The sequence below is a fragment of the Haliotis cracherodii genome, unplaced genomic scaffold (genome assembly GCF_022045235.1).
Source record: "Haliotis cracherodii isolate W230 unplaced genomic scaffold, xgHalCrac1.p SCAF_16, whole genome shotgun sequence".
Taxonomy (NCBI): Eukaryota; Metazoa; Mollusca; class Gastropoda; order Lepetellida; family Haliotidae; genus Haliotis; species Haliotis cracherodii.
This window is the reverse complement of record NW_027266271.1, coordinates 12,796,223-12,815,506: the sequence shown is the minus strand read 5'-3', so window position 1 is coordinate 12,815,506 and position 19,284 is coordinate 12,796,223. Positions and strand designations below refer to the sequence as shown.

The window sequence follows — 19,284 nt, the reverse complement described above, 5'->3', positions numbered from 1 at the left end:
CGCAATAAAGAGAGCAAAATGTTCTCCATACTACAAAGTCGACTTTCTTTTAAAAAAATCAAACCACTTAAAATAATTATACTAATTTACTTTTTTTAAATGAAGCCTTTATGATGACGTGACACTGTTGTTTCAGTTGATTCTGTGCCAGGAATTCACCGGCCTGTCTGAACTTGCATTTTGTGCAAGTAAAACTGACGCAACTACGGGTCATTATGCAAAAACGTGGTTTAAACGGGAGAAATCACTCGAATCTGGTCATTCTCATGATTTTTGTATAAAGAAAATTAGGTTGAAGAGGTGAAATTTGAATATGAAGGGTGAGAATAACTCAAACTATAAGAACTATATCAAACTCATGCTCGTCGTCAGCATATGTAGCACTGAAGGTACAATTCTGCCGTTTTGTTGAATGAATTTATTTGTGTTTATCTAGCGCTGATAGTTTGACAATTTGAAATGATCTCAGTATATTGTTAAAAATATTAAATGGCCACGTGAAAATAAACAACAAACATGCTCTCAAACATTTTAATCAATAAATAGTAATTAAGTTATCACCTTTATTCAAAATATAAATGTTTGCATAATCTATTCATCAACTTCACGGGGGTCCCGTCGTCTAAGGCGCCGCAATTCGCTGTGCAGAGTTGCGTCCCTTGGGCACGCCAGAAACCTATGATTGTGGGTTCGAATCCCGGTTCGCCCCGATTATGTTTCTAGGTTTGTCAGCACCATATCATTACTCGTTGGTTTCATCCCCTATTAAGCTGATACGCCGCGATATAACTGAAATACTGTTAAAAGCGGCGTTAAACCGAACTCACTCACTCTCTCATCAACTTCACAAGACAATATCACTATCTGAGTAACGATACGTACGATGATAGTTATTAACGTGTATACAATATCTTGTGATGTTAGTTTCATCTACGTTGATGAAAGAAATTCTACGTAGATGATTAGTTTAGAATATGTCATATATACGCTTCCATACAAACACACTGGTAATGTGACAATCCATAGTGTGTGAAGGTCGTTGTGACATCGTCTTACGGGGCATTTGTGTTTGAACAATTGATTTCATGGGGGGCAATTATAAATATAATTGCTAACACTGATAAACACGCATATAGTTATTTCATTTGCATGAGATACACATATTTGAAACTTCTGATGATATACATGTATATCAAACCTTAGCATATGACACAGTCAGAAAACGATTCACAGTCCGTCTCTCAACTCTAAATGTGGAGCCATGATAAAGTAGGGTACAATCGCCCTGATCTGTTATATACGGAAGCGTAGTAGGGTCAATGTGAAAATGTTTTTTGTCTAAGTATCTCTTATGTAGGACTTATTATCTTCTACATAGGACTTAGTATCTCCGACGTAGGACTTACTATCTCCTACGTAGGACTGAGCATCTCCTACGTAGGACTTAGTATGTCATACGCAGGACTTACTATGTCGTACGTAGGACTTACTATCTCCTACGTAGGACTTAGTATGGCCTAGAATCACTATCTCCTACGTAGGACTACGTAAGAGATAGTAAGTCCTACGTAGGAGATATTAAGTCCTGCGTAGGAGATACTAAGTCCTACGTAGGAGATAATAAGTCCTACGTAGGAGATAGTAAGTCCTGCGTAGGAGATACTAAGTCCTTCGTAGGAGATAGTAAGTCCTACGTAGGAGATAATAAGTCCTACGTAGGAGATAATTAGACCAAAAAAATTCACCGTAGCCCTACTACGCTTCCGTAGACAACGACGACACGGCAAAGAAAAGGCAAGTCTCGGTTGCCAGTAAAGTTTGTGTGTATTGTTGTAAATCGATTCGCTGTTGGTGAAACCCGTTTTCCCTTGACAGATGGCGCACCTTATCCCATCAAGGTAGTGACGTCATAATAAGCAGTACAAAACTGTTAAGACAACAAAACATCACCAAGAGGCTGAAAATGTTACTATGAAAAGTTCATTTCTATATTGTTTGGCTTCTAATTCTACATAATAATCTATTGTGATGTTTTTATGCCCTTTTGATCGTCTTAAAGGGGCAATTCCCGCAATTCCCCGGGACTGGTTGTTGCCTTTGTTATTGTTTTTTCCCAGTGAGTACCCGGATGTATAGCAGAAATCTAGACTAGTTCGCGACCTCTGCTGCGCCTTTCGTAAGCGCATTAGTCACGTTTATGGATACCGGTAGTAATAAGGGCGTATGGTCACATTGATCAACAAAATGAAATACAGTTTTCGAGATAATAAGGAAATGTAGGTATCTTTGGGGGTAGCATCGGTAATGGTGACGAAGTTTTGATAAGTCACTTGCTTGGTCATTTTGCGATTTTCGTTTACACTATTTTTACTTGCAACACGAAGTAAATATTTCACCTAAGCATTGCTTTTTTATAGTGTGTATATTTTTTTACTGTCAAAATGTGTAACATATTTATTAAACGTCTAAATATTTTACAAAGTGACTGAAAAACATTTCGTTGAAAAGTACATGTCTATGGTGTTTGGCTTCTAATCCCACATAATAATCTGTTGTGATGTTTGTAGGCCCTTTTGTTCGTCTTAATCAATCTGGACAGATTTCTTAGTCAAAATGGCTGAAATATTTACACATTTTATAAATTGCCTGAGAGAATCACATTTTACAAATTGACGGTAATATATACACGCTTACAAAGGAAAAGACCGGAGAAAACAACGTCTATCGCGCATTGAAGAATTCCCCAACCAAGACATAGAGAAACAAGAACGAATCGGTTCAAATGAAGGAAAACAAAATGCAAATACCATAATTACAACCCACCAAATTTATGTGTATAAATTTTAGGCAGCTTCCTTGTTCGGAATCAACAACAAAGGCAACAACCAGTCACGGGGAATTGCTATAGATCAGTGCCCCTTACAGATATGGGAGTTAGATCAATTTAGCGCTATGATGATGGTGACTATACTGTTCATTACCAAAATAATAGTCTTAATTTCTCTGAATGTATGTGGCCTCAGACATCGCCTAGAATATAAGGATTTTTTACCTAATAGCTAAAAGATACATAATTGGATTTCAAGAAACGAAAATAAACAGTTTGGATGAGTTAAATATACCCGGATATACTCTTTTTCTTCAGAATAGGTTGGGTACTGTAAGGCGATCAGGAGGCATAGGTTTAGCATATAAAAGTAAATATAGAGATTATATATCCGTAACTGAAGAAAAATGCGATTACATTCTTTGGACTAAAGTATGTAAAAAACTATTTCGTTTTGATCAGGATCTGTACTTGGGGACTGTTTATATCCCACCCGAAGGATCAAAGTATATTACAAACGATACGTTTTATGAAATTGAGGAATCAATAATTAATATTATGTCAAAAAGTGAGTATATCATTTTAATTGGGGATTTTAATGCCCAAACAAATAATCTATGCGAGTGCGAAATTCTTGATGAATACATAATCGAAGAATTTAATCTGGATATTGATGAAATTAGATCAGAACTTAACCCTGAATCTGTGCTCGATGAACTTGGGTTGCCACGCGTGAGAGCAACAAAGGACAAAACAAGAATAAATAACTTCGGCTTTAAACTTATTGAAATCTGTAAAAAATTAAATCTGTTTATTTGCAATGGCAGGCTGGGAAATGATAAAATGATAGGTAAAACAACATGTAAAGATGAAAGTGTTATCGACTATGTTATCGTATCGCAAATGTGCCTTCAGCTCTTTTCTGATTTTAATATAATTGACTACTCACCCCTCTACTCAGACGTGCACTGCCCTCTCACCTTTACACTTGGCGCAGTCAAACCTCCTGTAAGTAATCCATGTAAAGGTCTACCATGCATCTTTACAAATGCCGCTAACAAACCTAAACATTACAAGCTTGATAAATCAGATGTATACATAAAGAATATAAATGTTAAACAGATAAATACACTGATGAAGACTGTGCATGAAGCACGGACAGGTCACGGCGACCCGTCGAGTGTAAACAGACTCGCGAATGAAATCGCGCACGTGCTTGTTAACGCTGCACGAGCAATATTCGGAGTCAGAGAAAACAAAATATGTTAAATTCAGACAACGCGAAAAAGATAAACCTTGGTTCGGAATAGAATGCAGACGATCCGGAAAGAAATTTAATAAAGCAAAACGGCGTCTTAAAAAATCGAAAACAGTATTCAATAAATTGGCATATCACCAAGAAGCAAAGGCTTACAAGAAATGTATGGATTGGAATGTACGTAAATTTAAAGACAAATTAAATAAGACTTTTCGCCAAAATCTTCACCATTCGCCTGAAGAATTTTGGCAGATCCTAACAGGATGTAAGAAAGACACAAATCCGAATGCTCCTGATATTAATTCCTTCTATAATTTTTATAAAAACTTAAATGAAAACAAAACTGATGACTCTGAATTAGAAAGATGTGCAACTGCAACACTGGTGTATGCTTGTAAAATCTTAAACGATGATATAACGACTGAAGAAATATATATTAATTATAAAGGCTGCAAAGAAGCTTAAAAGAAATAAGGCTTCTGGGCTAGATTTTGTCGAGAATGATGATATAATAGATAGCATTGGAGTACTTGCCCCACTATATTCGGAATTCTTCAATCTTTTACTCTCATGCGGTGTAATCCCTGAAACGTGGCTGTCGGGAATTATAAAACCTATCTTCAAAAATAAAGGCGACCCATCTGATCCAAACTCGTATAGACCCATTACGATATTAAGCTGTTTCGGAAAACTTTTCACCAGTATCCTAAACGAACGACTGACAAAATTTCTAGATGCCAATAATATCCCAACTCCGGCACAGTCAGGATTTAGGAAACAATTTCAAACTGCTGATAATATATTCGTTATCCATTCGTTGATGCATATTTTGAAACTGTCAACAAAACACTTTATTTTTACAAAAGCATTTGATACTGTCTGGAGAGTAGGATTGTGGACTAAAATGCAAAACAGTGGTATTGGGGGCCGAATCCTAACTTTAGTTAAAAATATGTACAGTAATATTAAATCAATGGTACAATCAAATAATGCAGAATCAGAGTACTTCCCTTGTCAATCAGGTGTTAGACAGGGCGAAAATCTATCACCACTACTGTTTTCAATATTTTTAAATGATCTTGAATCGTATCTTGCAAAACAAGGATGCCAAGGGATCTCATTTGATTGTATATCGGGAAACGACATCACAGTTTGGTTACATATTTTAGTATTACACTACGCAGACGATACAGTCATATTTAGCGATACCCAATCTGGGTTGCAAAAATCGTTAGATTCCTTTAACCAATATTGCTTACAATGGAAGCTAAACGTAAATATCTCAAAAACAAAAATAATAATCTTTGGAGGGGGTCAAGCCAAATCAACCAAATCAATATTTCATTTTGGGGGAAAGATACTGGAGATTGTTGATAATTATACATATTTAGGTATAAATCTTCACAGAAATAGACAACTTGTGTTTTGTATGAAATCACTAAGAGCAAACGCAACAAAAGCAATGTACTGCCTAATGAAAAGAGCACGAAATGTTAACTTACCATTAGATTGTTTATTGAAGGCGTTTGACGTGATGGTAGTGCCAATCCTTTTGTACGGCTCCGAAATATGGGGTTTTGAAAATTTAGAAATGATAGAGAAAATGCAATTGAAATTTTTAAAAATAGTAACTGGTCTGAGGAATTCAACACCCAATTTTATGGTTTATGGGGAACTTGGCAGGGAACCCCTCAAAATTAAAGTATTTAAACGGATGATTTCCTTCTAGCATAAACTCACGAATTATAACGGACCCACAAAGTTATCTAATATTTTATATAACTATTCGATAAAAGACTATGATTCAAACGCAAAATCGTTTAAATGGATAGCTACAGTAAAAAAATACTAAATGATTGCGGACTGTCAGAAATATTCATAAACCCGTCTATTTGCTCTACTTTATGGCTGGTTTCAAAGGTCGAGAGAACTCTTAAAGACCAATTTATTCAACAGTGGCGAGAACGTATTTTATCAAGTTCAAAAGGTTTATACTACCAACATTTAAAAGAATTACCAAAATTCGAAAAATTTCTATTTCTTCCCAAAACTATCTACCTGCCAATTTTACAATTTCGCACATCTAATCACCATTTGCCCATTGAAACCAGCCGATGGAAAGTTACTGAACTGAACTGCTAAGATCGCTTTGTGCAACGGCACCCTGTCCTTGTTTTATCACCTTAATTCCGACCGGGCAGGGCAACAAGTACCACATTTTAACGTCTTTTGGTATGACGCTACCGGGGATCGAACCACCGACCTTCCGCTCTCTGGGCTGAAGCTATATCCACTAGATCACTGAGGCGGCCCTGTTTTAATGGAACTTTTTGGCCAAGCAATAGGTTAATTCAAGTACCTGACGAAAGCCAACACCTATCAGCGTTACATTAAACGTTTTGCACCTGAAGTACATCAACTGTATGCTTTCCATTTGGTGTGTTTGATTTTACGATTTTTATTTTAAACCCTATCAGTCACATCATGGCGTTGTATCTAACGGTTAAAATGTTGTCACTTCGGAGACCCGTGCTCGATTCCCTGTGTTTGGTACACCAAGCTGAAAATTGTAATTTTGCAATATTAACCAACACATTGACTCACCTAACACAAGAAAAAATACCCATATATACAAAATATACAATTTTGTATATTTGGTATTTCCAAAATATACAATTTTGTATAGTTGGTATTTCCAAAACTATACAATTTTGTATATATGGATAGATTTTACCACTGCTTCATTCAATTTTTTAAACTCATAAGGGGTTTTCTTGGGGTTTGAAACTAATGTTACCGAACAGTATTTTTGCACGTGGCAATAATACGTTGATACTATTTCATTATGACAACTATATTTGGAGTGTTATGAAATAATTTTTATTTCTTTATGTTGACAGCATTTTACATAAGAAATAGAACACTTGTGCAGATTTTAGTAACAGATAATGCAAATAATACCGCTGTCTTAATTAGATCGGGGTTAGAAAAAACACTGTTTGTATAGCAAATGACAGACGCTGTCTTAAATAAATCGGGGTTAGAAAAGCACTGGTTGTATAACGAGAGGCTGTCGCTGTCTAAACTAGAATAACCACTAAACGGAATAGCAAGAGAGTAGCCTTTTAGCGATTGTCACGATCATTGCAAAATGATAGATAAAAATTCCATGAATTTAAAATTGTACAAGGAAACATAGATAGGAAACACATCGTTGGAATAAATTCCTATTATATTACGTTCACGACATTAGTTCTGGAGTTTTCAAAGTAAAATTTAATATATATGTTTCTGTGATTTCATGTAATGGTGATTCTAAATATGAAATATTGGTTGATATTGTTTGTCAAACAGTTGTACACACCGTCCATTTTGATACTTCTACTTAAGGATGTTTGTTTAGTCAATTGGCATGCGTTCATTGTAAACAAGGATCATTAGTGTGAAAGAATTACTAAGTTTGTCATCCAATATAATGCACTTCCACGATTGGCATGATTAGGTACATCCGGACTCCAGTTAATCAAGGCAGCTACATCAGTTGAGAGTGTGAGCAACTGGAGAAGAGGTGAGCAACTCAATGTGATTAATGAATTAGTGGAATTTTAATAAATAAACGAACGCCTGTCGCAAAAATGCATTCAAACATTGAACACGCAAAATCGCAGATTTCTATGGTACATTTGAGGGTGAACGTGAACGAAGCCGTGCAGGATGCCTAACAGCGATTTGTCTTCAGAACACACAGTGAGCTCAGGTGAGTTTATTAATGATGATATTTTTATTCATTCATAGATATGGCGATCATGAGCGCTGACACTATATGTGTTCGCAATAGAACATTTGGAAGACTAGACACATTGATTCACTATATGACTACATCAAATCCATTGTTTTTGTATTTGTTTAATGCAACAGGTTTAAAGCATTCAAAATTGTGCATTATTATATAATACAATGTGTGTCGCTTCGTCTCCCATGTAAAATACATAAATTATTTGTTTTAAATATAATTTAATATTACTATGAGTTTTACATTATAACTAAAATTATGGAGTCTTGCATGTCGAGCCAACAAACTATTGTACATATTATTCACATTGGAATTTCTGTTTACTGTGTTTGCGGTGGGGTCCAGACAATTCCCCAAAGGGACAATTCCAAATACTACTGCGTAAAATATTAATGCTGATTTGGAGAAAATTACCAAATGGATGAAAGTAAGTAAAATTGAATCCAGAGAAAACAGAAGCTTTCTATTTCACGTTAAATTAAAGTCTTCCTAAGTGCAAAACCTAATCTTAAAATGAAAGGAATTAATATTTATGACTTTGGGAATGTTATTTCAGTCAGAATCTGATATTGACGAGTTAAAAATGAAATCCCTATCATTAATTGCCTTAGAAGTCTTAGATACCTTTCTGGTGTCCACCGCCGTAAACCATACTCACTCACTCAGTTAAATAACTCCTTTCACATAAATCGTTAGAAGTTATGAACAAGCATATAATGCCCATATTTGGGATAATTGTACCAAGAACAAGAATTAATCCTAGAATGTTTACACTAAGATTCATTCCGGACGCTGAAATATTGCCGATGAGACGTTAAATTTTAACTCACTCACTGAATACGGACTATACGGACTATTTGTGGGGCGATAAGGGGTACAGGCCACGAGAAAATATATATAGAAACTAACACAGCCATTACACCTTTTTACAAGATGGAAAACATCTTTGCTGTTTGTAATTACATTTATAGAAATCAAACCAATATACAGGCTATATGTTGTAGAACAGAATGCTTTGCCAAGTTATTCCTACCTGATACCATTAATAATTGGAATAGTCATCTGATATAGAGGATTTTTAAACTTGGACAGTGTGACTTATATACAGTTAAGCCATGATACCAGATTTTGTCACATAATCCTTTATAGCCTCGGACTCGGTTGTAGTGATTTAAACTTCCATCGGCCTAAAAGACAATATATTAAGAAACGATTCGCTTTTCTATTCTAAAGGCTAAGTGAGTTTATATTCAGTGGTTTATGGGAAACAATTTGTCAATTTAGCTATTTTGAAATCGGTCCATGTACATCCTACGTTCGGGTGAATTTGCACTAATGTTATAACTTAAGAATTAATTCATATTTTAAGACACGTATTAAGTATTAAACAGTTAAATATCTTTTCTTAGTACACCTTTCCATCGACCGCACCAAACTGTTGACCAATCGTTTTTCATGTATTCTACGTCAAATAAGATCAGAACACGTGTATAATTACAACATCCCCAGGATACCAATCACAACGAAATGTACAAATTAACAAATATGACCAACATTATTATTTCATGATAATGTAGGTGTTATGCATGTTATTATAGCTATATAAACATATGTACGTCGAACTGGATCAAATTCATCTTGTACGGTCTACACGTTGTACACCATGAACGTTAGACAACCTGTATAGAAAAAAAATATAGACAAAATAGATAAGACTACGCAATCAGCAAGCTAGCAGTGTCGTTTACGTTTAGCGCGCAAGAACGAGCTAATGTATAGCAGAGAGACTAAGCGACCGACCGCCCATAACAATGTCAACATACCCCGGCCGTACAATTAATACCAACCTCGCCTGAAGCTTCCCATTCATAAATTGTGTGACCAGTGTCCCGTATTTATGATATGTTAGGGAACATGTGTTGTACATTTGTTATTTTAAAAGGGAGTTAGTTCAGAGAGGATATATATATGGGTATTCCCCTCATTAAACCTTTCTTTCGTTGGTGTCTATTAAACGTATCCGATATTTAATATATTTGAATGATGTAGGAAAGTATGTGCGTGTAGATGTTGTACCTATATATCCGAACACGAATGTATGACACCTTTCAATAGATTAATTACGGTTCTAACCACGACACGCAACATGACTATGAGCGTGGTTAGCAGTTCATATTTATAAACACATGGTAAATGACAGATTTCTGATGAATGAACTCGCCCGCACACATGTCTATAGGGTTATGTTCGCCCGAACTGTAAACAGTGACACATTGATAACAGGAAGGGTGTGTGGAATGCACTCGTCCTTGTAAGGGTAAAATACGCGTTTAAACTCACCATTTAAACGATGACATTACTTTTTAGATGTATTGGTATCAGTGAGTGAATTTAGTTTTACGCCACACTCGGCATTATTCCAGCTCTAGGACGGTGATCTGTCAATAAACGAGCTTGGGCCAGACAATCCAGAGATCAATAGCATGAGCAGCGATCTGTGCAACTAGGAACCGATGGCACGTGTCATCCGAGTCGGCGAGACTGACCAGTGGATCCCCGTCAGTCGCCGATAAGCATGGGTTACTGAAGGTCGATTCTATAACCCGGGACCTTCACGGGTGTAGTATGACGAAGACTATATACTAATATGATCACGTTTTTAACATACTCACAAGTGTGCTGTGAAGAAAAGAGTGTCTTCCAAGAATCCCTGCACGTGTAAGACAGTATAAACTCTACAGTAGTGTAGCCCGACAAACAGTTTTACTCTCGCCAGCAAACGTATTGGACGTGAACAACATGAAGAAAGCATCAGAGATTAGACTTGACCCTAGAGATATATTTAGGAAGACTACGTTGAAAAAATCACAACAGAGAAAGAAACCACAAGCAGCCAAGAAGTCGACGCTGAAGACAAAGAAGAGACAGGTAACACCTAAAATGAAAACGATGACAACCAAACAGGGATCGAAGACAACACCCCAACCCGTGAAAATACATCATGTGTCGGAGGTGAAGGCTGTGGTGGAACGGGCACTTGCTGCCTTGAAGCGTCAACAGAGTCAAGGGTATAAAAGAAAGCTTCATACCCTCTAATCGCACACCGTATTGGATCACCATGGGGGTTGCCACCTGTCCGGACTGTGAAAAAATGTTTTCAAGGAGAGGTGTCATGTTACGACACAGGAGAAATAAACATAGCATACCGCCGCCGCCGTTACAAGCCCACCCGCCGCCGCAAGTCCACTCGCCATTACAAGCCCACCCGCTAACGCCGCCGCCGCCGCCGCAAGTCCAACAACCGCCGCAGCTGCGTCAAGCCAACCCGCCGTTACAAGCACATCCGCCGCCGCCGCCATCGCAAGTCCACTCGTGGCTGCCTCATTTACCATGTATATCTGATGTTCGAGAACAATTCAAGTTCCTGATTCCCTCAAATGCCCTCGTTGTGGGACCCAGTGGTTGTGGAAAGTCTGTGTTTACCTCTCATGTACTCCGGCATAGCCTGATCCAACCCCAACCTACCCGCATCGTTTGGTGTTATACTCAATGGCAGCCATTATATCAGGACCTCGGTGAGCAGCTGCCTCAGCTGACCTTTGTAAAAGGAACTCCCTACGTTATCTTGGACGAGGATTACTTTGACGCTCGTCAACAGAACGTGTTGGTCCTGGATGATTTCCTGGCCGAAGCAAAGCACGACAAGCGTATTTCGCGGCTGTTTACTCAAACCTCACATCACAAGAATGTATTGATCTTTCTCTTGATACAAAATCTGTTTCCGAGAGGTAAGGAATCGAGAGACATTGCTTTGAACGCGCATTATGTCACCCTGTTTCATTCCCCCATTGATAAACAGCAAATCAAACTCTTCGCTCGTAGAATTTTCCCCGAACATATGGATCACTTTATGGCTATGTATGAAAAGGTTGCTGAAACACCCTATGGACAACTCACCATCGATCTAAAACCTACCACCAAAGATAAGGATCGACTGCATGTTAACCTCATAAATGAGGAAAACAGGAGAACAACAGCACAGTCTGAACCTGATCTGCGTAGGGAGAAGTTGACTACAACAGAATCTCTGGATAATCCTCTGACACAAGAAGAGAGATTGCCCCAACATCAGCTCACTCCAATTGAAACTGATTCAGACACGAGTAGTGAGACATCATTGACTATGGCCACGGCTTGCGCAGATTGCGGGGTGCTGATAGATAACATGCACGATCTACAGCGACATATCAAACACTGGTGTCCGGCCAATAGCCTTCAACCTAAGAGAAAGCGTGCCAGACTCGAGAGTGATGACGATGACAGTGACTTTGACGACCTAGCCTCTTCCCAGAAAGGCAGTGGTCTTGCCGTCAAACCTCCACGTGGGAAGTCAACATTCACTAATATGGAAGCCGAGGAGTGGCAAAATGTAGGCTTACAACGCATCTGGAAGCAGGTGTACGATACGTTTCATGACAAGATGAAACTGCAGAAAAAAACAGTACAAGCGACAGGGACGAACGCAAGAATGGATTGAGAGAAGATTGAAACTGAGGTGGGAGGATCTAGTGCGTAGTACTTTTAACTATGCGATGGAATATACCACATACTTTAAAGAGGCACCTCTGTTTCAAAACATGCTATACAACCTGGGAGACATGAATCCTTCCACGGAACTATCCGTTCTCAAAAATAAAATCAAACTCCTCCTAAAACCCAAGATGAAAGAGATCCTGCCTTTGATGGATATGCCGGAAATAGAAAGTGAGACTGAATCTGATAGCGTTGCAGAGGATAACGACGGTGATGACGAGGAGGAGGATGACGATCGTGAGCAGAACGATTAGGCATAAATACCCATCACTACTGTATCAGTCTAACAGTCAGAAGAGAATGCCGAGTCAACGCCACGCGTCTAGTTTGATTCATATTTTGAAAACACCTCGTAAACTGAGGCGTTTGAACGATAAGAAACGCCGAATTTCCCTCTACGTGAGAGGAATTGTGAAACTGGGACCTCCTGGACGGAAATCGTTACAAGCAATGGATAAAGCATAGACTATAGACAACCATTCAACCTTAAAACATTCAACAGTGCGAAATGTGTTTCAAAACATGGACTGGCTGTTTAAACAATAGGGCCTTCAGCAGCAGCAGCATGTGTATATGAGTGACTAAATAATGTTCCAGAGTGAATACTATTGTCCATTCGTATATCACGGCTTTGTATGGAACCGATTGACTCGAATCAATAAATGATACGAATGAATTGGTTTGGTTTTTCTCAGTTTTTTTGCATATTAGTATATAGTCTTCGTCATACTACACCCGTGAAGGTCCCAGGTTATAGAATCGACCTTCAGTAACCCATGCTTACTGACGGGGATCCATTGGTCAGTCTCGCCGACTCGGATGACACGTGCCATCGGTTCCTAGTTGCACAGATCGCTGCTCATGCTGTTGATCACTGGATTGTCTGGTCCAAGCTCGTTTATTGACAGATCACCGTCCTAGAGCTGGAATAATGCCGAGTGTGGCGTAAAACTAAATTCACTCACTCACTGATACCAATACATCTAAAATGTAATGTCATCGTTTAAATGGTGAGTTTAAACGCGTATTTTACCCTTACAAGGACGAGTGCATTCCATGCACCCTTCCTGTTATCAATGTGTCACTGTTTACAGTTCAGGCGAACACAACCCTATAGACATGTGTGCGGGCGAGTTCATTCATCAGAAATCTGTCATTTACCATGTGTTTATAAATATGAACAGCTAACCACGCTCATAGTCATGTTGCGTGTCGTGGTTAGAACCGTAATTGATCTATTGAAAGGTGTCATACATTCGTGTTCGGATATATAGGTACAACATCTACACGCACATACTTTCCTACATCATTCAAATATATTAAATACCGGATACGTTTAATAGACACCAACGAAAGAAAGGTTTAATGAGGGGAATACCCATATATATATCCTCTCTGAACTAACTCCCTTTTAAAATAACAAATGTACAACACATGTTCCCTAACATATCATAAATACGGGACACTGGTCACACAATTTATGAATGGGAAGCTTCAGGCGAGGTTGGTATGTTAACATTAATTGTACGGCCGGGGTATGTTGACATTGTTATGGGCGGTCGGTCGCTCTGCTATACATTAGCCCGTTCTTGCGCGTAATTAAACGACACTGCTAGCTTGCTGATTGCGTAGTCTTATCTATTTTATCTATATATTTTTTCTATATAGGTTGTCTAACGTTCATGGTGTACAACGTGTAAACCATACAAGATGGATTTGATCCAGCTAGACGTACATTTTTTCCCCTACATTACCAGGTGTATATCGTGTTGACACAACCCGTCTCTGTTGTGGTACTTGTACTTTCGACCGAAAAGGGGTGTTTGATTGTAAACATGTGTAAGTTTCCCTAAGACCGAAAACGGGCGTTGGATTGTAAACATGTGTAAGTTTCCCTAAGACCGAAAAACGGGTGTTGGATCGTGAATCGAGAATCAACAGAGCGTGAGGCACGGTAACGGTATAACGAGACAGCGGTGGCACTATAGCGCGGTAGTTGAGCGGATGGTAGAGCTCGGGCTGCGCCCGGTAAACTGCATTGTTGCCGTACTTTTAGACTAACATATAGTCTCTGAAATGAACATATCATACAGAAAATAAAAATCTAATAAAAAGGGAGCCCAGTGATTCTCTTCATTTTCAGACTAACATATAGTCTCTGAAATGAACATATCATACAGAAAATAAAAATCTAATAAAAAGGGAGCCCAGTGATTCTCTTCATTTTAAGAGACTAAACAAATCTGCAGAGCTATAATTTCTTGGAATTTTACGACACGTGTAAAGGATCCTATCACCCATCACTGGCATGCCATTGAGAGTGTGTGTGACAGGAAATTTTATTGCCCCTACCACATCTCCCCAAACACACACCCCTCCCACTGGAAGCTGGGGGGGGGGTCAGTTTAGATGGCAGTAAGTATCAAATGTCCAGAAATCTATTTTGAGAGCGAGCTTGGGTACCAGCTTAGGGGCAGCATTTAGTGTGATTCCCATGGCTAAACAACTTGACCTCTCGAAAACTCCAACGAAGGTTTCAAAGTTACTTAATATTTCTCCAAAATCTAAAGGTTCTGTTTGCACTATATGTGGCAATTTCATTGATGTGCCATCAAACAGGAGAAAACTTTTTATTGGAAGTACTAAGACAGAGCCATGTCTTCTGATTGAAAAAGTTTTAAAAGTGTCAGTACATCGGGAATGTTCTACACATACTGTGTGCAGAAAATGTCTAGGTGAGGTAACTCGAGTGGACAATACTTTAAGCCGACTTGTGACATCATTTGAAAAGACTGTTATTTCTTTGTACCAATCCCATGGAACTGAAGTTACAAAAAGACTAAGATCTGAAGATGTTTCTGAATCAAGGGATTTCCGGAGAAAGTCATTATTCCAGGAAATAAGATCTGAAATCTCCGAAGATACAAGCTCTGCGTCTGCTTTTACATGCAGCAGGGATACCGATGCTGTCAGAGTAAGTAGATTATCAAATTATTATCAAACTTGTCGATCACAAACATTAACTAGGTGTAGTCATATGTTCCCATTTCGTTACAGTAATATTGTTATGAATATGTAGATAACAACAAAGTTCACAAACATCCCTCCTATATCATATTTACAGGTCATGAATTTTCATATACCGATGTCATATTATTGGTCTTATTCACGGGTATAATTGTCATTGTCCAGACAATTCTCCACACGCCCCACTTTTTTGTTTCGTTTCCGTAAGAATATACAAGAAAAAGTTTGTTTGGGGGCTCTAACATTTAACATTATTTATAAGAGGATAATTCAAAAGAATAGATTTTGGGATCTTAACAATCAATGGGTGTGATTATGTATACATCATCTCATTAGGGTTTGTGATGTTTTTAAATGGTATAATCAAATTCGAGAAAAGCGGGCGAATTTTATGTACTTTTATAGTGAGGCAGTCGGGAACCAGGGAATTGGTTCAAGATCATGCTACATTCAACATAACAAAGTTCAACTACTGAGAGATAATTTTATTAAGAACAATAAAACCACTGAAAACAGGAATGAATTCTACAAAACAATATATATAATAAACACAACTATTTAAATGTAACTATATAATACTGCAGACATGTAGTTGTGTTATTACATGTTGTTTGATTATAAAACCAAAACCAACAAAAAGTATGTACATGTTTCATAGATCCCCTATATCTTGAACATTACCTTTCAGGTAACGATTACTACTTCTGATGGTTGCAACAGGACTGTACTTCATCCTCTGTCTAGAGAGAGAGAGAGAGAGAGAGAGAGAGAGAGAGAGAGAGAGAGAGAGAGAGAGAGAGAGAGAGAGAGAGAGAGAGAGAGAGAGAGAGAGAGAGAGAGAGAGAGATACACAGATAAATAGATATATACATACATATTGGTATGTATACATGTTGAGAGAGAGAGAGGCAATCTTGTATACTTACAATTTGGAAATACAATGTGCTTCATCTATGAAAACTGCTTTCAGATGTTTTTCTTTATCCAATTCAGTAACTATGTTCCGATGATGTCCAAGAATAGATTCTGGACTGGTGAATATTATGTCTGCTTCTCCATCCCTTATGTCATCGACAGTCAATTTCTCAATGGTTGATACCAGACTGTCATCATTTGTCGGTGTTGCCTCCTGTGCGACATCATTCATGTACACAGCTTTGAGTCCTAGTGACACACATTTCTCCGTTTGCTTCTTCATAAGAGCAATCAGGGGTGACACAACAATGACAGTAGCATGGCTTGTGTTTTCTACTGCCTTGTATAAATAGGGAGAAAGTTCAAACGTCAATGATTTTCCACTCCCGGTTGGAGAGCAAAACAACACATCTTTGCCATCTAAGTACCTTTCAATGACCGTCTTTTGATTTGGACGTATTCTCTGTATATTTGCTTTCATCAGTGATGAAGCAATAAGCTCATCTATGTTCCTATTCATTCTTACAAGCAGAATAGAAAAAAAACAATTCTTACACAGCAGTGAAAAACCTTTAGAAACCTTTAGAAATCCTCGTCTTTCCGAACCAGGGTGACAATGAAAGAAATAAAGAAACTAGATTTTATATATGTCACTAAGTCTCCAATATAATCCCACATGTTGTCTGGTCAGAGTGAGGTGGCAGGGCGAGAGCGGGAGGTCTTGTCTCAGTGTGGGGTCTTGGGGTGTGGAGGGGGGTGAGGCTCGCCACATGCTAATACTAAACACTAATGACAGCTAGAGATTTACTGATAATTACAAGCTCTGTGCTCGCTTGTGAATTCAGCAGATTTGTACAGACCCTGATACTGCAGTAATCTAGACTTGCCAAACATTATAGACTTTCATGGGCTGTAGTTGATATAAATGTATCAGGGTCTGTAAGACAGACTACCGTACTTTCAACACACACCCTGTATTCATCAAACCAGGTCGCACGCTCTAGCGAGCGCGGGTTAAACGACGAGGCCACGTCAGTTGTCAGGCGCACTCAATTCAAACTGGGCTGACGGGTACGGTCTGTCTATTCAGGGCAGCACGCTATACATTTAGCTCTATTCGTAACCCTTTACTTTTGTTTTCTTATGAATTCTTTTCTGCCTTATAAACACACACCTTTCATTCCCCCTCACCTGTGAGGCGCTGTTGATGCATGAGTCATCCTATCCGATCACGTGACTTGGATCAACCAATCACCTTCCCTATTTTCACTCAACCTCCCTCAACCAAAAAAGGTTCCTGCGGACCCGTTCTATACTACTATCTGTTATCCCCAAAAGGGCAATTATATTCATGTTATATTTATCAGTCAATTTTTTAATACGAATTACGTAACATTTATGCTACTTTGATTTTATAAGACCAATGTTGTTGTTACAGATTCAGGGACCGACTAGGTTCATTACATGTCATAAAAGTGCCGGGACATAATGTGGTGGCAATACATTCTCTAATTAACACCTGTCACAAAGGGACGGGCCATTTGGGTTTGTCCTCAGGGAATGTGTTATGCAATTTGTGTATTCACGAAATAACATTCAACAAGTCGGGTGATTTAGGATTGATGCATTTGTACTTCATATAAATAAATGAATTACATTATTTTCTTAATCGTGTGCGAAATACGCATAATGTCGGAAAGCGCAAGTTAAATCCCCAAATACTGACTTCGTTCCTAAATAAATCACAACCCTCACTTATAATTGTATCACTGTATCACTTTAAATTTTAATGATGTAAATCACGTATCTGTCACTTTTTAATGTAGAATACGTCAGTCACTCAACCAGTTCCACTATTATTTTCCCAAAAGATCAAAGATTAAAAACAGTTATCAAGATTTAATGTCCATATCGTTAGATATATTTAATCTTAACATTGAAACATCTTCATGTATTATTCTGTATTGAATGACATTAGATATATGCTCCTATACCGCCGCTGGTGTCTTAATTTGCGAGAATTAAACATTTAGTTTGCATCCAACCATGCGCGTCCCAAATTATACAGCGTCAAGCTTTCAGAGCTCCAAATAAGTTTTCCAAAGTAGAAATTAAGCAAAATGAATATTTATCAAGTTTCTTTTTTGCTAGAACATATGCATGCTGTTATGGTTTTTCCAAAAAAAATCTTTGTTCTCTCTGTTGTTAACAATATTAAAACAACAAGTACTATAAAATATAATACGGAAATATATTAAATATCATTTACGCATCCGGCTGCTCACAAAACAATGCTATTAAACAATATTTGTGTCCCAGGGACTGAATACCAATAAGACCAAGCCAGCTCTACAGATACTGACTCTCTCAAAGACAGCAAGCTACATAATACAGTTAATTGAAAACTGTAATCTCAAACATATCTAATGCTACTTCAACACTTTATCATATACTTAGCAGTTGAATATTCTGTAAAATTGAAATTAATCCTCTATTAGTTTACAGTGACGATTCTTGCAGGCTATATAATGCAGGCACGGCCTGTTATGTATCATTTAATCTTTATCTTTCTCACTTTCTTATAAAGGCATAATGATCGATAATCTCTTCTGTTGCAGTGTGAAATGTTAATTTATTGTGAGTAAGGCTAATCCCTTTCTCCAGACATAAATTGATCACTCACCAACAACTGACAAGGGATTACTCCTCGTTAAGGCAATACTAAGTGATACAATACACTGCAGATTAATTAACTAATTAAGGGTTAAATGAGATTGTTTACTCAGAGTGTGATGTAATCCGTTTGATGTCGAATTACAAAGAGTGAATCTTCAAAAATGGTAAGCATACCCAACACTACCAGTAGCACCT

The 19,284-nt window shown here is 37.9% G+C and overlaps 1 protein-coding gene across 1 annotated transcript in view; it reads right to left on the bottom strand.

Annotated features, from left to right (window-relative positions):
* Window positions 1-16,933, bottom strand: part of LOC139464167 (ATP-dependent DNA helicase RecQ-like) — a 43,673-nt gene extending 26,740 nt beyond the window's left edge. Inside the window, exons 1-2 of the mRNA XM_071245694.1 lie at window positions 16,425-16,933; window positions 3,808-3,833 (exon numbers count right to left, since the gene is read on the bottom strand). Of these exons, the coding sequence (XP_071101795.1) occupies window positions 3,808-3,833; window positions 16,425-16,933 (535 nt within the window). The remainder of the gene's footprint in view (window positions 1-3,807; window positions 3,834-16,424) is intronic.
* Between the last annotated feature and the right edge of the window lie 2,351 nt (window positions 16,934-19,284).